This window comes from Dama dama, chromosome 29 (assembly GCF_033118175.1).
Source record: "Dama dama isolate Ldn47 chromosome 29, ASM3311817v1, whole genome shotgun sequence".
Classification (NCBI taxonomy): Eukaryota; Metazoa; Chordata; class Mammalia; order Artiodactyla; family Cervidae; genus Dama; species Dama dama.
The window spans coordinates 51,768,655-51,791,778 of record NC_083709.1 but is presented as its reverse complement, the minus strand read 5'-3'; the positions used below and the strand labels follow the sequence as shown (position 1 = coordinate 51,791,778).

General features: G+C 38.7%; 1 protein-coding gene across 5 annotated transcripts in view; it reads left to right on the top strand.

Annotated features, from left to right (window-relative positions):
- The window catches only part of DOCK8 (dedicator of cytokinesis 8), a 223,141-nt gene that overhangs the window by 66,206 nt on the left and 133,811 nt on the right, over window positions 1-23,124 (top strand). For all 5 annotated transcript variants that reach the window (XR_009691133.1, XM_061132657.1, XM_061132660.1 and 2 more), the window contains 3 exons: window positions 125-300; window positions 2,989-3,060; window positions 18,756-18,879. Coding sequence is in view for 4 of the 5 variants with exons in the window: in XM_061132657.1 (XP_060988640.1) it covers window positions 125-300; window positions 2,989-3,060; window positions 18,756-18,879 (372 nt within the window). In the remaining variant the exon portion in view is untranslated. The remainder of the gene's footprint in view (window positions 1-124; window positions 301-2,988; window positions 3,061-18,755; window positions 18,880-23,124) is intronic.

Below are 23,124 nucleotides of genomic sequence, written 5' to 3'. Positions count from 1 at the left end.
ATCTTCTCTAAACACAGCCCCACTTAGCTGGGAGGAGAGGGAGGGCAAGGCATGCATCTACTGTCTCCTTAGTGCTTTTATCCCAAACCGTGTGAGAACGTCCTTGTCCTTTTCCTGCCCCCAGCCTCAGTTCTATGACCCCGTGGAGCCAGTGGACTTTGAAGGACTTCTGATGACACACCTGAACAGCCTGGATGTGGAGCTTGCCCAGGAGCTGGGAGACTTCTCTGAGGACGACTTGGATGTGGTGTTCACGCCGAAGGAATGTCGAACTTTGCAGCCTTCTTTGCCAGAGGAAGGGTAAATTGTTTTCTGAAAATGTGGATGGGATTATGACTGTCATGACTGTTCATGGTAAGGGGGAGATACCCTAATTCTGGACTTTTCTTAGAAGTGACATTACTCAAATCTGTCAAGATGTGCAGGATAACTTCTATCGTACTGTCACTTCCAGGTAGATAGTTTTTAAATTGGTTTGACCAAACGCCTTGAAAAACCACTTGGGGTCTAAGCCAGTTAAAGGACTACAGTGGGACAAAATGGACTGCTTAAGAAGAAGTGAAGAGTGCAGGCTCTAGACCCAGACTGCCCAGGTGTCAGCTCAGTGACCATGGGTGTCATGAGACCTCAGGAAATCTCAGTTTCCAAAAATAATAATCATTGAACTGCTTCCATTCAGAAGCATTTTAATTGTTTCCCATATATGAGACTGGATCAAGTCACAAAAGTAAGTTCAATCCACTTTTCTTGAGCATCTCCTATGTGCTGAGAACAGGGATAAAAAGATGAATAAGGCAAAGTTCCTGTTTTTGAAGCAAGTTTTGTCAAGTGGAAAAAACAATTGGGAAAGCTCTGTAGTGTGAATATATGAATAGCTACTTACGGTTGCGTTTCTTCAGTGGGTTAATCCATGTGGTTACAGGTTTGGGCATTGGTATCAAATGATGGAATTATTTTAGATGTAACATCTTTATTTCCATAGTGTAGAAAGCAGTGTCTCTTTGGAGGTTTAGAATGAGCTTTTATTTGCATTCATTTTCTAAAGCAGATTAAGATTCACATTCTCCTGGACATTTTCAACCTTCTGTTCTTTCCCAAAAAGTCCTGGAAAGGAGATCAGGAAACAGACCACTGCCCTCATTACTCAAGGATATTTCAGTTTTAGTTTGGATTTCATTTCATCACAGTTTAGGAAGTTGGATGACAATGACATGGTATTATTTTGACCCTTTGGTCTTTGTTTAGGTAGTTCTCATTCACATAGAAGAGCTGACCGCATTCTTGGCTCTTAACATTTTGAAGACACTCACTTCCCAGAAAGCAAAATCATGGTGATCCTTGGGAAACATTCTTCCCTATTGTCAGTCCATTTGTTCAGATGTGACTCTCATAGTGGTAACATCTATTGTTGTTACCTTTGGTAGAGAATCATTTAGTTTTATTTCTTTGTGTAAAATATATGGTTGTCTTCAAATGAGATCAGAATCTTGGGAAAGCCTGTTTAAAATACAATCAGTTTACATGTAGGAGGATTCTTTTTTTGAAATTTGATAGAAGAGATAATTTTTTCCTACCATCAGTTTTTGAGCATAATATTGCCCTGTCACCAGAATTGATAACTAACACATTTTCTGTCTGATGGCTTTCAAACACTCTCTACGGTTTCAACTGTTGCCCAAAAGACTGGTGTATAATTAAAGCCCAGGAAAGTATCATCATCATCAGAGCAAACAACAGCTGACTTCTGTTGAACCCACGTGCCTACCTAGGAACTTGATGTTGAGCTGTGATAGTGTAGTGGGTGTAAGCCTACACTCCCAAGTGAACAGTCTGGGTCAAGTCCCTGCTCTTCCACTTGCTGAGTGACTTTGAGCAAGATGTTTCCATCTCCTCCCTCTGCAAAATAAGAATAACATTAGTGCCTGTTCTGTGGCGCTGACTGACATTAACTGAATTAATACACATAGAGAGATTGCTCTAGTGTCTAGTGCAGAATGAATGGCACACAAATGTGAGCTGTCACAGGAAAGTCTTACTATGTGCCAGACACTCATCTCAGAACCTCACATACTGACTTAATCTTCATCACAGCTCTCCAAAGGAGCACTGCATGATTACTATGACCACGTATGATGAGGAACCTGAGAAGGGTTCAGTGACTGGCCCGAGGTCACATAAGGAATAAGGAATGGGGCTGGGGTCTGGGTAGTTAGGGCCCAGAGACCACACATCTGACTTTTACAATATTCCGTCTAAAACTAGCAGGCAGTTCACAAGGCAGGTACTGTCCGTCTTTTTACAAACCAGAAAATTATAACTTAGAGCATTTAGACCTGTTATCTATAGTATCAACACATTTGGAAGAACAGCAAAACAAAACAAAACAAAACAAAAACACCTTTTCTATTGTGGGGAATTCATGATTTCTAGTTTCCAGACTCTGAAGTATTCTGAGTCTCGCTCACGACTCACTCTATACCAGCAGACAAAAGCCACCTGACTTAATAATCACCAACCAAAGCCAGGGCCCGTCAGCTCCTGAAAGCAGAAGACAACTCCTCTTTCATGGACTTTCAAAAAGGAAAACATGCATGTCCTAACAGGGTTACATATGAGCAAAAAATATGCCCAGATCACCCTTGGGACAGACTGGTGTTTATACTTATTCTTCCTGTTTTCCATATGATTACAGCTAGCTCTACCTGTCTTCTGTCAGAATGCCTTCAGGGATAGGTATAGTCTAACACAGTTCTCTGTAATAAAGAAAACGCACAAAGCATAAAATGCCAACATGTTTGTCTCATTAAAGTAAAAATGTTACTGCCTTAGGAATATTTCAGATACTTGAAAGGATTGGAAAACAACACCTTTCCCATTCTCAGTTGATATGGCTTTGAAATCATGCTGCTCTCCTTGGTTATGATAAAGGATTGCTTCATTGTTTTTACCTGGTGATAACTTGTTTTATGTTTTTTTCCATCTCACTAGGGTTGAACTCGACCCACACGTCAGGGACTGTGTTCAGACCTATATTCGGGAGTGGCTAATTGTGAATCGGAAGTAAGTTCATTTTTTTCCTCTTCGCTTGTATATTTACTTTATATTGTTAGCTTTTTTAAATAACTTTTAAAAAATTAATAACCTTTTAAAAAACTGTTTAGGCTTAGAAGAAAATTGATTAGAAAGAAATACTGAGAATTCTCATATACCACATCTTACACATTTCCCTCTGTTTTTAACATATTGGGATTTGTTTTTTGTCCTTAAATGGCCAAGAATATTGATTTTGGAGATTACAAATAAATTTTACCATAAAGGTAAATTTGCAAATACAAAACCCATTAGTAGTGAAGATTTGGCTATATTTTGTATCACTCTCCTGCTCAAACACCTTCTAAGGCACCCTATTTTCTGCTGTATCAAATATAAACACCACCTTCTTGCCTTTCAAGGATTTTAACAATCTGGCTCCACTCTGTCTCCTGAAACTAATATCACTTAGCTCCTGGAGCCCCATCCTTTCTCTGGGCTGGCCTCTTTCTCACCGTTGCCCCATGTGACCAGCCTTCCCCCACACCTTTGCTCTTGCTGTCTCCCCTTTGGGTATGCCATCTCTTCTTTCATCTATCTTCCAAACCCTACCTGTGGATGAAAGGTCAAATCAGATTTTTCTTGTGCAACTTTCTCTGACTAATATATCCTTCCTTGATTGAATTCTCCCTAAGTATGGAACATCTGATATAATTGATGAGCCAGTTTTGATACATTATTATTAACTAAATTCCATAGTCTACCAAAAGGCTTTTTTTTTTTTTCCCAAAAGGCTTATTTTTTATGTTGTACATTCTGTGGTTTTGACAAATGTATAACGACGTTTATCTGCCACTGGAGTATCATCCTGAATTGTTTCACTGCCCTGAAAATCCCCTGTGTGCCATCTGGTCATCTCTTCCTGGCAACCACTTATGTTTCTTCCTTGTCCCTCTATGTCTTTTTGTGACTTGATAGCTCATTTTGTGTTTTGCTGGATAATATTCCACTACATGGATTTACTCATAGTTTTATTTATCCACTCACCTATTTAAGAAGAAAGTTACATTTTAAACACAAAGAATAGAGTTCTTTTGTTTCTGTTCTGATGAATTTGTGGGGGGTTGTAGGGGTTAATGAATCAAAATTTGACCTTAGATTTAAAGGTAACATTTATATTTGTGACCAAGAAATAAATTACTTGCCTTCTAGTCCCTGTTGGCTCAGTCGATAAAGAAGCTGCCTGCAATGCAGGAGACCTGGGTTTGATCCCTGGGTCGGGAAGATCCCCTGGAGAAGGGAATGGCAACCCTCTCCAGTATTCTTGACTAGAAAGTCTGATGGACAGAGGAGCCCGGTGAGCTACAGTCTATGGGTTCGCAAAGAGTCAGACATGACTGAGTGACTAATACTTTCACTTTATAGTAAAAAAGGGCCTTCTCTCTTGGGTTCATCAGATGTTCTTTGATATTGTCCTGAGCTTTATGTCTCCATGCCAGTGACCTTGACAGTTGCCTCTAATGAGAAATATCTACCCACGCTAGAATTCTCAATGTGTTTGTGTATACATGTTAGGGAGCTGGCTGGGAAGAATCAGCAATAGGGAGCAACACTCCACTCACCCAGCTAGAGAAACATCAGAGAGCCTGTGACAACACATAAGTAGTTTGAAATTCTTATTTCCTCACCTCTCTTAGACTCCAGTAAGAATTTTTGTTCTGTGGGATAAACGATGAAAGACTTTGGAGACAGGGTTTATCCAGCTCCTGGAAGTCTGCCATTGAATTTGTGCTGATTTGTTTTGGAGTAATGTCAGTACGAATACTATTTTCAGTAACTGATAAATAGAAAGCTTTGCTTGTATGAAGTAATTAAGAGAAAGATGTTCATCTATCATCTATTCTAAAGTGAATGGAAAACCAAGTTTGCTGGGCAGTCAGATAAGATTATACCATGCTGATAATAAATAGAAGATTTCAGAACAAGTTGTTCTCATGCTTTTAAATGTTATAATTAGAGATACTTTCTGGATATGAAGGTTCTAAAAAAATCTGAGAAGGGACAATAAATAGAAAGGTCCATTTTGCTACATTTGGTTTTTATTTTCTGTTTGGGACAGTGCGCTTTTTCATTCTTCATGGCAATTCCCATTGGAATTTTTTTTCTCTATCTTGAACAAACTTAAAGGACTCTTAGAATACTCATTGTAAAAATTTTAGACATCATAGGGAAACGAAAAGAGAAAACAAACTCAATTTCACTATAGACAGATAACCACCATTAACATTTGATGTGTTACCTTTGAATCATATTTCTTTGTTTATATTTATATAAAACTTAAGTCAGATTATTATTTGTAGCATGCTTTTTCAGTCTTCACAGTAAGTGATAATTAGCTCTTTGCTATTAAATATTTTCTTCAACACAGTTTTTAATAATTATATAACATACATAGATACAAAAATTTATTTAACCAATTTTTGTGTTTAGATAATTACCTGTTTTTCAGTGTTATACCTAGCAGAGCAACATTCTTGTGTTTAGTTGTGATTTTTTTCCTTTGGAATAAATTCCTATAAGAGGAGTTTCTCTGTTTAAGTATATGCACAAATTTAAGGATTTGGGAATAATAATATATCAGAGAGATTATTAACAATATATGTATGAATCCTCAAGAATATTGGATGTTTTCTTTTCATAAATTTCTAATTTTATTTGTGAAAAGGTAGTCTTTTATTTGCATTCCTTTGGTTATTTAGATTTGGTATCTTTTATCTGTAAATTTGCTGACCATTTGTAAGTTTTCCTTGGTGCTCTGCTTATTCATTAAATTCGTGTATCTCTATTAATGTTTTTGTCTGGTCATGTTTATCTTTAGGACTGCTTTCATTTGCTAAAACATTAACTCTTTGTCTTTCATATAATATAAATTCCTTACCCAGGAATACTTTTTTTAACATTCAAAATTATTTATTAATGAAATCTATATTAGCAAGTTTCCTAATGGTTTATATTTTTGCTGTCATGCTTAAAATTTAATCCACAAACCTAATATTAGTTACTAAGAATTTTGGATTAAAATGTTAATCTAGACCATTAGCCCCTAAGATTATTGCTTCTGTTCCCTTGTGTGTCTCCACTTGTTTTTAACTCTTCTGTAGGAACAGTAATTATTCATACATTTATTCTATTCAAGTTTTGCATCTTTTTATTTTCACAAAACAAAGCAATGTCTGTTTTAACATTATGTTTGGCAACATGTAGAAGATGAGACTTGTAATTGGCCTTGTTATCTTCACATTTGGGTAGTGGACCAGTTTGTTTCCCAGAAATTAGCTAATTGACAGGTAGAAGTGTGCAACTTTGAAATTCATTGTCAGTTTCTGGAAAGCTTTGACTAGTGTTTTACTGAGGAATCATCCTTTTCTACTATTTGACCCGTTGGTATGCTAAATCTGATACTCTAACATAAATGCTATAATTCCTAGCACACACTCCTTCCAGGATCAGTCTGCCCTCATGTTTATCCATAATACTTTATTTGCAAGGAGCATCCAGTACATTATTGCCAGATGCCCTTCATCTCCCAACTCTACATATGTTTTAGGCTGGTTGTTTTCTGTGAGTTGTTTCTATACGGTTGCAGATTGATGGTAGAAAGAGAAAGGCAAGGAAGGCGGTGGTTCTGGTGATGGTTCATGTCAGTAAAACCAGGTGGAACCTGTGAGTGGCTTCGTAGATAAACCACTACAATGAAGAAGGAGAATTTAGATTTCTGACTATTATTATAGACATTGACTGTTTAGGGACTGGCAAGAAGGAAAGTACAAAACACTATCCTCTATGTTCCCCTTTGGGGAGACAAAGTATGGTACATCCTTCTCCTTCTAGCTTCATTGGATCCACAGAAATTCTGTCTACACTTAGGCATTAAGTTTTCTGTTTTGGTGAGTTTCCGTTTTTCTGTGTCTTCATAGGCTGGGAAGTTGGAGGAAGTCACAATAATGGTTGCTGACCAGTTATTAATTGGTGATTAATGAGCTTTCATTTGAATTTCTTATTTTATGTGTCAAATAGTGAGTGCCTATTTTGAAAGAAATCAAGCAATAAGGAGTGTACTAAGTAAAAAACTAGTCTCTTGCCTCACTAATTGCTTGCTCTGTGTCCTCTTCAACTCACTCTTCTTTTTAAAACTTTTTCTCAGATTTATTTTTTATTGAAGTAACATTAGTTTATAACATTATATGTTTTACATCTACAATGTTATATTTCTATTTCTGTGTATGCTACAGTATGCTCACTACCAAAAAATGTGGTTTCTATCCATCACCGTATGGTTGATCACCTTTACCCATTTCATCCTCCTTTTGCCCCTAACCCTCCACCACTCTGGTCTCTATGTCTTGGAGAGTTTTTTGTTTTTTTCCTACCAATTCTAAACTGCATAGAGATCATTGGGTAGCCTTCCAGATCCTCTTTTGATCCCCTTACAAACACATATGAATATTTGTATTTTATATAAACATTTTTATATGCCAAATATACACACACATACATATTTTACACACATGCATAATTGTTTTCAATAATGTGTTTGGCATCTTCCTATATCAAAGACCTATCTATCCCTTTCTTTTCAAATGCTGCTGGGCATTCCAGGTGCGAAGGAATGTACCATAAATTATTGACTTCTTTTCTGTTGTTAGACGCTGCAGTTGTCTTCATTTTTCATGATATAAATGATACCATAATGAAAATCCATTCACATTTGTCTCTACACGTGTGTGAATATTTCTGAAGGTAGAAATGGAACCATATAGTCTAGTAAGTACTTCCAAATTCTTCTCCAGAAAAGTTGTGTTGATTTACTCCATTACCAACTGGACATGAAACTGCCCTCCCCACCCATATCCTTGCCAATGCTGGATATTGTTGATTAAACTAAAATTTAAATTCCTCTAATCTTATTCTAGTTATTGTTTTAAAACTGGAAGTTATTGCTGCTGCTGCTACTAAGTCGCTTCAGTTGTGTCCGACTCTGTGCGACCCCAGAGACGGCAGCCCACAGGCTCCTCCGTCCCTGGGGTTCTCCAGGCAAGAACACTGGAGTGGGTTGCCATTTCCTTCTCCAATGCATAAAAGTGAAAGTGAAGTCGCTCAGTCGTGTCCAACTCTGTGCGACCCCGTGGACAGCAGCCCACCAGACTCTTCTGTCCACCAGATTCTCCAGGCAAGAATACTGGAAACTATTATACTCACTTTAATAAGATTGTTTTCTATCATGGAGTTTTCTTCTCTTACTCATCCTAAAATCCCAGTTAAATATACTCCTACCATATACCCTTTTCTCCTTTGCCTTTTGCTTCTCTTCTTTTCATAGCTATTTGTAAGCGCCCCTCAGATAACCATTTTGCCTTTCTTTTTCTTGGGGATGGTCTTGATCCCTGCCTCCTGTACAGTGTCACAAACCTCCATCCATAGTTCTTCAGGCACTCTGTCTATCAGATCTAATCCCTTCAATCTATTTCTCACTTCCATTGTATAATCATAAGGGATTTGATTTGGGTCATACCTGAATGATCTAGTGGTTTTCCCTACTTTCTTCAATAGAAGTCTGAATTTGGCAATAAGGAGTTCATTACCTGAGCCACAGTCAGGTCTCGGACCTGTTTTTGCTGACGGTGTAGAGCTTCTCCATCTTTGACTGCGAAGAATGTCAGTTCAGTTTGGTTCAGTTGCTCAGTCATGTCCAACTCTTTGTGACCCCATGGACTGCAGTACGCCAGGCCTCCATATCCATAACCAGCATCCGGAGTTTACTCAAACTCATGTCTGTTGAGTTGGTGATGCCATCCAACCATCTCATCCTTTGTTGTCCCCTTCTCCTCCCACCTTCAATCTTTCCCAGCATCAGGGTCTTTTCTTTCTTTTTTTTTTTTTTTCAGGGTCTTTTCAAGTGAGTCACTTCTCATCAGGTGGCCACATATTGCAGTTTCAACTTCAGCATCAATCCTTCCAATGAATATTCAGGACTGGTTTCCTTTAGGATGAACTGGTTGGATCTCCTTGCAGTCCAAGAGACTCTCAAGAGTCTTCTCCAACACCACAGTTCAAAAGCATCAGTTCTTCAGCACTCAGCTTTCTTTATAGTCCAACTCTCACATCCATATATGACTACTGGAAAAACCATAGCTTTGACTAGACGGGCCTTTTTGGCAAAGTAATGTCTTTGCTTTTTCGTATGAGGTCTAGGTTGGTCATAGTTTTTCTTCCAAGGAGCAAGCATATCTTAGCTATTGTAAATAGTGCTGCAGTGAATATAGGGTGTATGTATCTTTTCAAATTAGAGTTTTCTCCAAATATATGCCCAGGAATGGGATTGCTGGATTATATGGTAGTTCTATTATCAATTTTTAAAGAAGCCTCTATACTGTTTTTCACAGTGGCCCACCAACAGTATAGGAAGTTTTGTGGAGACCTTTTCAAGCAATATTTCATAAGAAATGACTCTTTGAAAAATTTATGAAAATGATTTTGGTTCCAGTTTGCTCTAAGTGTGCAAATGGTAGTGGTAAAAACAGAGTAGATTTATGTGTGACTAAGCTCCATTTTACAATATTTATTTTCTACTTTCTAACAGATTTTTGAGAGAGAGCCTCATATGGGATTTCATAAACTTGCTAGCTTTTTCAAAGTTATTCTCACCAATATAAATAGATTCAGCAACATGTATGTGTAAGCTGGTTGGGTAGGCTTTTCTAGTGTATGAAATCCCTCATGATTCAAATAAAAAGCTTCATATGATCTAATGTCCTGGCACAAAACTACCCAACTCAAAATAGTGGAAAATACAGGCAAATACTAAGTTGCTTCCTAAGATTACACTGCCCTAGATGACAGCACACTGAATTAGTGAGTGTTTTTCCTGAGAAATCGAATTTTAAGGGGAAAAATTCTGAAAGGAATTAACTAACATTAATTTGTTCTAAGGTGGAAAGAAAGCAGTGAATTAAAATTTATAGTTCACACGTACCCTTTGTCTTTCTTAGGACATGTGCACCTTAGAGGATATTGATGTCACAGATTCAGGGTCACATGCTTCTTCATAGGGAAACTTGCATGGGCCACAGGAATAAAAATCAGGGAACAACCTAGTTTAAGACCTTATGTGTGGTAACCTTGGAGACCAGAACTATATCTGCTTTAGCTTTCTTTATTGTTTCATAAAATACACAACTTTTTTCCAAGAATGTTTACTTGTGAGTGAACCCCCACAAATCCCCTCCCCAGCACACACATAAATTACAGCCATGCGCCTGCCCTCCACCTTCCTCACGTCATCTCTCTCTATGCCTCTGTTTCTTCATCAGGTATGGGCATGGATATGAGGTGAATTCTAAGACATTTTCCCCAGATTTAAAGATAAAGAGTTATATCTTTATGATTTAAAGATAAAGAGTTTATACACTATATCTGAAGAAATTCATATCAGATTTATCCTCAAAAGAAACTTAAATCTAGGAGAAAAGAGACTTTTTGGTTATTGTTCTTTTGCTATTTTATGTAAGTGAATATTTTCTTTTCTGTCCTTGATTTTGTTAGAATGTTTTCTGAAGTCCTTTACGTGGATCCCCAAAGACATAAAAAATGGGCATTTTTTTTTAAAATGAGGTACAGAATAGAGTTAAAAATTCATTTCACAACATTTCTACTCTAACCCTGTGTCTGTGCCAGCCCTCAGGGCTTGGGGATGATTAAAGCATGAAGACTAGCTGTATTCCATGGCTGTGGATTTGAAACCAGAGCAAACCGTGCTCCCCTTCCTCATTCTAGATTTAGCATCTACTTCCCCATTTTAACATCTCAGAAGGTTGCAGAGCTGCCTGATGGCAGCACGGGTAAAGCTGGCTGGAAAGGAGAGGCCAACGGTTGGCAAGCATGTAAAGATGACTCATTTCAGAAGTGCCAGCCACAGAAGGCAGAAACCGCCATGAAGTAGGGAGTGAGACTGATGGCTGAGTGCCACCAGCTACCGGAGTGCCAGCCTTATTACCCCATCCGGGCATCTGAGCCAAAGAAAGCCTTGTTCCTGTTGAACCTATTTGCAGACAAGAAGGAGACAGAGAAGTAGCCAAGTGGTAGAAAGACTCATTCTCATGAAAGGAACACAATCTATTCCTTCTCCAGAGAACTGCGTGCCTTTTTTTCAAATACTACTGTTACACATCTGGGGACAATCCAAAGACCAAACATATTTTGAGAGCATTCTCTTTAGGGGCAGTGTGGTGGAGTACACAGAATCTGGACCATAGAGTATGGGACTTGGGTCCAGATGCTGGCTCCTTATGTAATGACTATGAGACCCTGGGCAAGTGACTTAATCTCTGAACCACAGTTTCCTCAAGGGTGAAATGGTAGGGGGAGATGTTGCTCACTTTGAAGGCCTGTGTAAGGATTGGAAAACAATGCATGTTTCTTTTCTTCTTTTTCTCTTTCTTTCCTCTCCTTTGTTGTCCAGTTTGGTGTGAAAACCATCAGAACAAGTTAGCCATCCCTGCCTCAGGGTAAAGATGAGGTGGGCCAGATGAGCTGAATAAGGAGCTGAAGGCCAAACAGGGTGAGGAGGGCACACATTTAGTAGGCTTGTCGGGCACAGAGAATCAGAATGTACATGGTGAGGAGGGTATGTGAGCCTGGCCAGCCTGGCATGTGGTAACAGAGCAGACATTCTGAGTAGAATGAGGGGAGCACACACATGGAGGAGAAGCCTACCATGAGGGGTCAGAGTCCGGTCAAGGATGTCCTGGTTGGGCGGGAGTGTAGCCTGGCGCTAAGCGTCAGCATAGACTGAAGAGGACATCACATCACAGGGACAACCCTGGTGCAGGGTGTCAGAGTCAGAATTTTAGGGAGGCAACAGGGTGGGGGAAGGGGTGAAGTTGGTAATGGTTACATATAAGGGGATTGATACATATTAGGGACAGTAGGTGTCAGATTTTTCACTGCCTGAGAAGTGAGTTAAAAATATGGAAAGGAAGAAAACTAGAATGGATACTGTGATGTCAGATTGAGATAGCAAGGATCGACATGAATTTCTGGCTTTCAGCCCACACATGGGTGCACACACACACATACCCTCCCTACTTAACTCTGTTCACTGAAAAGATATGGGAGGATCAACACTTAAATAGCAATAAGCACACTCAACACCAACATCTTGGCTCCAAAGAATCATTTTCCACTAAAAAGAATTACAGCTTCTTGGAGAAATGACTGATACCAGATTTGAGGAAAAGAAAAAGTAAGTTCAGTCTGGAATGTCTTGAGGCGGAAAGTAGGATGTGATCAGTGCCTGCTGGGGACATGTGAAAAAGACATAAGAGCGGTTGAAGGGATTCACCCTGGTCAAATTGAGGATGATTAGAGCACCAAAATAAGTAATAATAGAAATGGAGTAGGATATGTTGAATAAAATAGGAAACTGAATCTGTAATGATACAAATAAATAAGTTGAAAGCTTGATGAGGCATGAGGCATCTACAATAATCAAACCCAAGTGGAGGGACTTTCTAAAATATAACAGGCCTAAAATCTCAAGGTCATGAAAGTCAAGGAAACACGAGTAACTGTTCCACAGTAAATAAGACTAAAGGCATATGACATGCATGACTTTGGACGAGATCCTCTTGCTCTAAAAGCCATTTCACATTTGGTGAAAGCTGAATGGGGTCTGAAGATTAGGTGGTAATAATGTGCCAATGTTAATTTCCTGAATGTGATGGTTGCATACTAATTATGATGGATAATGTCCTTGTTTATAGCATATACTCAGTTTCTGACTCTTTCCAGCCCCATGGACTGTAGTCTGCCAGGCTCCTCTGTCCATGGAATTTTCCAGGCAAGAATACCTATTCTTGACATGGCAAGGTAGCAAGAATACTGGAGTGGGTTGGATACTGGATCCTCTAAGGGGATCTTCCCAATCCAGGGATCGAACCTGAGTCTCTTGAGTTTCCTGCATCTCCTGTATTGGTCGGCGGACTCTTTATCATCAGTATCACCTGGGAAGCCCCTGTATGTAGAAACGACACAGTAAAGTATTCAGGGGTAATGGAGAGTTAGGTCAACTACTTACTCTCAAATGGTTTGGGAGAGGGAAAAGGCTTTTGTACTATATTTTCAATTTTTCTATAAATTCAAAATTGTTTCAAAATAAAAGGAAAATAATATATATTAGGTGCCTGGCATTGTAATAAAGGCTGTTAGTGTGTCCCTTTTGCCATCCCATGCATTTATTTCACAGCTGCTTTGAGTATATAGGAGCTGTTGCGCCCAAAGACATTTGAGCAATTCACTCTACCTCTCAGCCCCTAACCTCCCACTGTGGGTTGGCTGGTGATAAGCAGTGCCCGACTGGCACAACAGCACTGGTGCAAGGGGTATCATAGTCCCATTTCTTGCCTCAAAGTGGGATAGTAGGACAACTTTGTAATGTGAACATTCCAGAGTACCCTGTGTATAATGCCGAGAATTTATCTGAGCCTACTTCCTTAGTTGACTCCTTCTGCTTCCCTGTCTCTCTTATAGGCGTTTCTTTTCCGAAAGTGCACACTCTCAAAAATCACGTGCACTTGAATCCCTGCCTCAGGCTCAGTGTCTAAGGAATCTCAACTAAGACAATCATGAGTCCAAGAAATGATAGCTATATTAGCATCAGTGATAATACCATTAGATGCAATACCAATGCACGTACTATAGATGTAAATACCCTTAATTTTGGGGGATATGTTGAATTTAAAATCTCCTAACATCCCTATTTCTGCTAAACTATGTTATTTCTATATGGGACATTTACTTTCTTACCAAAACCAAAAGTAGAACTCTGAAAAGCATTCACTTTAGGATTCCACCACTAGAATTCTCTCCCCCAAACAATTAAACACCTGCATATAGCTGTTTTCCTGGTTAAACGTGTTCCATTTCACCCCTTCCAGGAAGTCTTTGTGAATTTCCTTTCCCAGACGTGTTGCTAAAACTTATGATTTAAATTGGAATTGGAAATTCCAGTTTTCTGATGTCCTAGTAGCAGTGGGTCTCAATGAGGGTAGTTAAGGTTTCTGTTTTTTATCATCTCAATGACTGGGGTGGACTACTGCCTTTCACACCCTGACGTGCATTGGGCATCACACACAATGAAGGATTGTCCCAAATTCAGCATCCAACACAACAATCACATGTCCTTCTGGACATTCAGGGTCGTGAAAATCCAGTCTGTAAATATCTGAGCCAAGCCTATATGCCTTCTTCCAAATACTTTTGAACTGAATTTTCCAAGGAAACAGCTTTCCTGTAAACATAGGGGAGGTTAAGCTTTATGCTGGTTAGAGCTCTCCAAGAGATTCCCCTCATTTTAGAAAATTGCATTACTGACCAGCAATGCTGCTTGGTGATGTTTGAGTTACACATACAGCATGTCTGTATTGGTTTTATAGGTGTTATATTTACAACACTTCTTCCCGCAGGTGCAGACAGGTATTTCATTATATTCTCTGGTGCAGTTGTGTCCAAGCATTTGCATATTTACACACAAGCTGTTTTATGTATTATGTTTCTTTTATTTCTCAATAAATAACAGCTGGGACATTTTTATTGACATAAAAATAAGAAAGTTGAGTTATAAAGATGGCATTATTAAATATTTGTTATAGAGAAAGACGATGGTGGGTCTGAGAGATTTGAAAACCCTTGTGTGAGAGGAGTGTGATATGACTATTTGCTTGTTAGAGTTTCATTTGTTCTCCCATTCAACAAATACCTCCTGAGAATAAGGCATCAAAGAGGATACAAAGAGGAATACACCAGGAATCCTAGCTCAAAGGAATCTCTGTCTTTGGCGAAGTCATAGTCTAGTGAGGAAGAGCACTTATTTAGCAGGGGAGGTAAAAATTTAGACAAGTAATTAGACTGTAATATAGAGCATGATGAAAGCTTGTATGAGAAGTACAAGCAGCATGCTTTGAAAATTCACAGAAGGAAGCAGTTAATTCTGGCCAGGTCAGGGAAGGCGGGTGCAAGGGCTGGCCTATGAATTGGGCTTTCGTGGGAGTGGATTTGTGGGGATGGGGAATCTGCGCATAACAGGTCAGAGTGGCTCAGTGATTTCCACAGCTGGATTGCTGTTTGTAACTGTGGAGGCTGATGAGCCTGGATTGCTTTCCATACTTTTAGAAAGCAAATAGCTAAGCACCTTGACAGCCAGCATAAGAAATGCGTGTCATAATAAGCAATTATTGATCAGGGAGACATTTTTATGGTGTTTTGGGAGTAACTGAATTATATGCACTGATGTGTTTGAATTATAATTGTTTACCAGTTCACTGGGAGTAAAATATGGAGTAATAAAACAGATGATACCCCATTCCTTGATATCCCAGCTCTCCTTGAGCATGACCTTCCTTCAGAATTACCTTAATCACCCAGGATGAAAGACAAAGTCTAAGGGCTTTTATGATGCTACTCATAACACTCATCAAATGTTTCACTGTGGATAATAGACCAAGAATAAATAGCATGTAAACAAGTTTAATTACTTGAGAGCTCCACTCTCCACCAAGACACCAAACACATTCCTAAGTTATTCTCTCTTTAGTTTATTAACGAAAATTACAGAGGAAATAATGATTAAAATATTTACTGTTACCCAAAGGATGGCAGTAAATAGCAATCCATACAAAATTATCAAAATACATGGAAATAAGATGAGATAAACATGCAACCATGGCACTGTCTATTCATTAGATTTTAATGATCATTTTCAAAAGTCATGAAGAGAAAAAGCATGATTTTTAGAGCGGAGACAGTAAACTTTGTGCTATAGACGTAAAAAGTTAGAATGGAATTATTCAAGGCATAATTCCAGCCTAAGTAACACAGACAAACATTTCAAGTAGGAAAATGTATTTCTCTCAAAAGGAAACCATGAATTTTGTGCTTCTGTGCAGTTTCATCTTTCCCTAATATATTGAAAATCTAGAATTTTCCCCTATCCTTCACGAACACACAATTTGTCTGATTTAAAAGTCTCAATTATAGAACCTGAGTGGCAAATGTCCTATAGCATTATGAGAGTGGGAAGGAACACAAATGGCCATTACTCCACTCCCCTGCCCCTTAAGTGGGATTCAAAGCCATTATCATAGATAGCAAGGACATAAAAGACTATCCCTAGATATTACAGAGAAATGTAATATCAGCAAGGAGATAATTGAGGAATAAAAGAGCAACTAAATCAGTGTTTGACTGTATGGTTATGGATAACAGAGGCATATCCATAGAAAACTAAGTGACTTCATTAACTATGGTCCTCCAGAGAAAAGTAGTTTTTTACCTGTGATGCCTTAAAACATGAGATAAAGTTTTGGGTTCATTCCTCTGACATACTGATATAAGTGCTTTTTCTGAAGTCTTCAGAAGACCTTATTTCACATGAAAGGAATATTTTGGATTGGTTGAATTGGAACTAGAATAGCCCTAAAATACAATTCTTAAGATTTTTCAAATCTTATCTTTATTCCATGAATATATGCATTGTAGTGCCTATCATGTAAAATCTACCATGGACCACTACGTTGAAGGAAATCTTCAATAACACTGAGGTTGTACCCTTTTTTCCCTTTGCTTATAATATCTTATTTATTGGTCTAGTTTAGATTCTTTGTCAGTTGACAGGGACAATTGAATGACGTTCTCTAATACCATTTAATAAACATCATCAAGTAGTTGCAGATAATTGAATTATTGTCATAAGTCAAGAAATTTTCTATTTTACATATGTGAATGTGTTTATTGCATGCAATAGAACTGATGAAGTAGGTATTAGTTTAATTCCTATTATTCTGATAACAAAATTGAGACACAAAAAAATAAAGTAATTTGCCCTAGGTCATACAGCTTGTAAACTGTGGAGCCAGGACTTGAATCCATTTACTCCTGCTCAACAAAACCCATCATTCTGTAAAGCAATATAATAAACCATGGCAAAATATCAGACCTTATGTTTAATGAGTATTAAGTGTAAACAGTATCCTAACCAATGTCAGGCATAATCCTAAACTTCTATCCATTGATTTTGAGGTAATTGTAATTCATGGTTTTTAGATTACAGTTCTGTGAGTTTTGACAAATGCATACAGTTGTGTAACCACTATTACAATCAAGACACAGAACGGTCCCAGTACCCGCCCCCCTAAATTGCCCCAGGCCTCTCGCGGTCACTGTCTTAACCCCCAGACTCTGGCAGCCACTGATCTCCTTTCTGTCTCTATAGCTTTTCCTTTTCCAGAATGTCATGTAAATGGAATCATGCAGTTATCTTTTTATTTTTTTCCTGACTCCTTTCACTTAGTATTGAATACTTGCTCTGTGCCCCTGTGCATAACCCAACATTTCACCCCTCCCAAAGAGTTATAAACTGTATTTGGATTATTGCTAGTAGCTCTCTTACATTTCCTGCTTTGTCTCTCTTCTGTTTGATCTGCGTAATAAATCCTAACCTCGTTTTACATCCCTTCACCAGCTTCCTCAATGGTTTTCTAATAGTGTGGGAAATCAAACAAGACGGGTGCATGTTTGTGTGGTTGAATTTGCAGCATGTTTTCCAAGAAGGCTTTGAGTCAGAAAAATAGGGAATGCACATGTTGGTTTCTATAGTTATTATTTGACAACTTGTATCTGTTGCCTTTTTTGTAATGGTCTAACTTCTTTCTCCAATGACAGTGTTAGACATTACATTGAACCCTTTCCATAGCAACACATTTTTTAAAAAATTGAAGTGTAGTTGATTTACAGTGGTGTGTTAGCTTCAAGTATATAGCAAAGTAATTTATTATATATGTATATCTATTTATATATGTATGTTTCAGAATATTTTTCATTATAGGTGATTATAAGATATTAAATACAGTTTCCTGTGCTATACTGTAAACCCTTGTTGCTTATCTATTTTATATGTAGTAGTTTGTTAACCCCATACCCCTAATTTTTTCCTTCCCCCTTTCACCTTTAGTAACTATGTTTGTTTTTCTATGCCTATGAATCTGTTTCTGTTTTGTATATAGATTCATTTGTATTATATTTTAGATTCCATATATAAGTGATATCGTATAATATTTGCAACACTTATTAAAACAACTTTAATGACATGCATGGAATAGCAGCTGAGAATGGTAGCAAAGATTTTCAGTACATACATCATTTAATTCTATTTTTCTTAACCACATCCTGCCTTTTTCATTCTTTACTAAGAACATTGATTTGAAGATTAAATGTTTTCCTCTATTTTCATCTTCAAATGACCTTTATTCCCTGCTTCTGCACTTTGCTAGATTTATTCCAGCCTCTTCCACTGGGGTCATAGTTCAGATTCAGCTTGGAGCCAAATGCCCCACAGCTGAAATGACCACACCTCTGAAGTGGCATTTTCCCAGGCCACTCCTGCCTTTAATAATGAGCCAGCGAGGAGGCAAGTTTGTATCTCTTTACAACAGAGCCTTGTGTTAGGCCTGGTGCACAATTAGATGTGAAGAATTACAATTGGTCCTGTCTTTGCAAGATCTTTCAGAACCATGTCTGCGCTTAAGCCATTACTTTTATTTTTAGACTAATGATTTTGCCTCTCTCTTTCTCCCTCTCTCCTTCTCTCTCTTATTTAATAACAACAATGAAAGGAACCAAGGAAGTTCAGAGATTTGCAGCTTTAAAAAGACTGGATCCCGAAAAGATTTTCACAGGACGCTTCAGAAACAGACGTTTGAGTCAGAAACCTTGGAGTGCAGTGAACCCAGCGCTCAGGTATTTCCTATCAACAAACATGGTTGCCAGGTTACTAGACTGTTCTGCCATGGCATGCTGTTGATTTTTTTAAAAACTAGTAAAAAGGCTAGACTCATAGAATATTAGTATAGAAGGAGCTCTACCATTTAGTCAGTGATATTTTTTTCACACTTGTTTGTAGCTATAGAAATTGGTGTTCAAATAAAAGTAGATAAAAGTGGAGGGGCTCTAACTTGGGGGGGATTTGGGCCCATCCCTGTAATGATCCCGGCAGAGACTCAGGGGTACCCCCGTGCCTCAGGCAGCCTGCAGTGTGATTGAAAGCTCCATCCTGGGGCAGACTGCCTGGCCCTCTGTGTGATTCTACCATACACCTACTCTATAACCTCGGACAGGATAACTCAACTATCTGGTCTTCAATTTCCTCCCCTGGAAAACAAGGATGATAAAAGTACACGACTGGTAGAGTTGTTTGAGTATTAAATGAGTTAATGTGCGTGAAGCATTTAAGACAGTGCCAGCTCACACTTTGTGTCCAGTGAACGCTGTTATTATTACTGTTACAAAGTAGTTGCAATTTAAAAGTCAGTACTCCATACACCTGTTTTCATAGCAGCATTATTCACAGTAGCCAAAAGGTGGAAATAATCAAGTGTCCATGGACAGATGAAGATATAAACTAAATGTGGCATATACATCCAGTGGAGTATTGTGTGTGTGTGTGTGTGTGTGTGTGTGTGCGCGCTAAGTGGCTTCTGTCATGTTCGACTCTTTGTGACCCATGGACTGTAGCCCACCAGGTTCTTCTGTCCATGGGACTTTCCAGGCAAGAACACTGGAGTGGGTGCCATGCCCTCCTCCAGCAGATCTTCCCGATCCAGGGATTGAACCCCCGTTACTTAGGTCTCCTGCATTGGCAGGCAAGTTCTTTACCCCTAGCACCACTTGGGAAGTCACAGTGGAGTAGTTATTCAGCCTTAAAAAGGGGGGACGTTCTGACACATATTCTACGACATGGATGAACCTTGCAGATGTTACACTAAATGAAATAAGCCAGTTACAAAAGAATCAATACTGTATGATTCCATTTATATGAGGTACCTGGAATAATCAGATTCATAGATGTGTAACGTTAAAATGGTAGCTGCCAGAGGCTGCGGAGAGGTAGGAATGAGGGGTTCTTGTTTAGTAGGTATAGAATTTCTGTTTTACAAAATGAAGAGCTCTGGAGACTGGTTGCACAACAATATAAATGTACTTAACATTACTGAGCTGTACACTAAAAAATGATGAAAATTTTATATTACATGTGTACTTACCACAATTTACAAAAGATTTTAAAAGCCAGTGCTCTGGTCCAGTCTGTCCATTATATAGGTTAAAAAAAAATAAAGCATAGAGGAAGCAATGTGTCCAAGTTTGCACAGGACTTCTAAACCAGTATAGTTTTCAGCTTTCAGGTGGCCTCATAAGAAGCATCTCACCATGCTGAATATGACTAGAGGTTTTAGATAATACCTATTTCAAACTACAGCCAGGCTGACTACTTATCTCTGCAGAGGAATCAGGCATCAATTCTGGAGCTGAATCTGGTGGGCTTACTAAAACGTGGAATATCTGTATGCCATCCTCTATGGGAAATTTCAGGGGGTTTTCATTGGTAATTTTGACTAAATTCTGCTTTCATCATGTAGATGACCAACTAAATTCTTCCCTTATTTCAGTCAGACAGAAACCACACTAGATATTTCCTCTGAAGAAATGTTACATAGGGAACTAGTCAAACGTATATTTGAGGACTGAGAGAACCAAAGAGGAAAATTGAAGTCTTACAGAAATTGTAACTACAAGGAATAGCACAGCACTCTAGGGCGGGGGTCTGTGGCAGTGAGTGTCAAACCTAAGTGTCATTGGAATCCCCTAAGTCATTGGGCTTGTTTGAACACAGATTGCTGGCCCCACTCCAGAGTTTCTCTTTCACTGCAGCTGGAGTGAGGACTTGAGAATTTGCATTTCTCATGAGCGTTCCCTAGGAAATGCTGATACTGCCTGTCCCAGGACTGTGTTTGAGAACCATGGGTCTAGTGGGAGGAGCTTGGAGTTATCGGAACCTACAAGCTCAGAAGAGAGGCCTCAGAGCTGGGACTCAAATACCTGAGGAGGGGGCATAGCCTAGTGTCATTAGGGGAAAGACCTCACAAGGGCTGAGAGTCCGGACTCAGACCTCCTGGGAGAAAGAATTGCCCAGTTGATGCTGGTACCTCCAAGGAAGGTAAGATGATGGTTTTTCTGGAAGTGCTGGAAGAAACAAAATTAGAAGCAACTGCCACTACCAAGATGAGAAGAACTGCAGGCAGAGAGGAAGCAGCCAGTCCCTTCTCCCTCCTCCAGCCATGCAGAACGTAAAGGGAGAAGTAGCAAAGCAGAAACAGGATTTGCTCAATGCAGACCCAGCCTCACAGAGGAGTATAAAGGGTGGCTTCAAGGAGGCGAGGGTGGGATGATCTGAGAGAATAGCGTTGAAACATGTATATTATCAAGTGTGAAACAGATCGCCAGCCCAGGTTGGATGCATGAGACAAGTGCTCGGGGCTGGTGCACTGGGAAGACCCAGAGGGGTGGGATGGGGAGGGAGGTGGGAGGGGGGGATCAGGATGGAGAACACATGTAAATCCATGGCTGATTCATGTCAATGTATGGCAAAAATCACTACAATATTGTAATTAGCCTCCAACTAATAAAAATAAATGGAAAAAAAAAAGTCAATGAGAAGCACTCTCATTCCTGACTCCTCCAGCACACCAAGTCATTGGCTGGGTTTCAGAGGCCAGTTATACAAAAGTGTGTGTTTTTAAGCATTAAACTAATACTCATCATGGAGAGATGGTCAGACAGGCAGCATCTTCCCTTTCAGTCATTCTTAGGAACCTTTTTGAGTGGAATTGTGAGGTCAAATGCCTGAATTTACATAATTTAAATATATATATATACACACATGTATATATGATGACTCCATAGTACAAATATATTTCATAAAAATTTGATTATATGATATTATTTAACTTCTTTTTTCTTATTAACAAGAAAATATACCGTGATCATCTTTCTCTTCTAATGACAGCATGTTCTTCTTTTTATTTAGAGGCTGAGTAACATTCTTTTGTATGAAAGTTCCAAAATCTCTTAATCTCAAAACTTTCTTTTTGGGGGGGATGCTTAAGTTGTTTTTATTATTTTGTGACTGCAAACAGTGTTGCAGAGATACTCTTGTCCCCACATCTTTGTTTACTTATCCAGTTGTGGCTTCTAAATAAATTCTGGAGACAGATACAGATGTTGATCCTTGTAAAGAGTCTTGGGTAACCCAATTAATTTTCCCAAGAATCTTACAAATACTAAGATGAACAAAAATTTTAATAACTAATATTAATATTGGTTAATATTGTGTGTGAATGTGATTATTAATACATTCAGTTTAGATAAAATTTATTACCTAGGAGAGCAGGACTTTTATGAGGTAGACAGATGTCACCAAAAAATTTTTTTAAATAGCTTTATTTATTTGTTTATTTTTGGCTGTATGGGGTCTTCACTGCTGCACAGGACCAAAGCTGTTTTATAGAGTTATTACACAGTAGTATGTCCATTTAATAGTACTTTGAGAATAACATTTTACCATATATTTTACAGATACTTGTAATAGATCTATCTATGTTCTTGCAGCATATTGTTGCTTTTGGTTTTATATTTTTTGCCAGGTCTCGAGTTAGGAATCCAGTTTGCAATTTCCAGGACATTTCTAATGGAATAAAGCATCCTCTTTTTGACTGAAATTTTTTCAAGCATGCTGCAGCTGAGTGAATACTGCTGAAATAGCAAGTGCTTTTTTTCCCCCTCTGGTGCTTATTCCTGTAACTGTTACTAAAGTCCTGTAGGAAAGTGTTCCCATGCCCACATTTCTGTCTTTGGAAACATGCTTTGGAGTTTATATAAAGTTTAATTTGGAAAGCTCCTCACAGATCATCTTATTTTCCAGTTTTGAAAGCCAAGTTCTGGAGTTGAGATTAGCATGAGGTCTCTTTATTCCCCAGTCCAGTCTCCGCGCCCCCCCCCCCCCGCCCCTTTTTTTTAACACCTTATTCCAGTTCTGCTTAAGCACGAGACATGTATGTGGTTCATAGGAGGCTTGGCTGCCAATCTCCAGAAAAGAACAGCCCCTCAAACTAAAGCACTACAGTACTGTTGTCAAACTTTTCCTCAAGA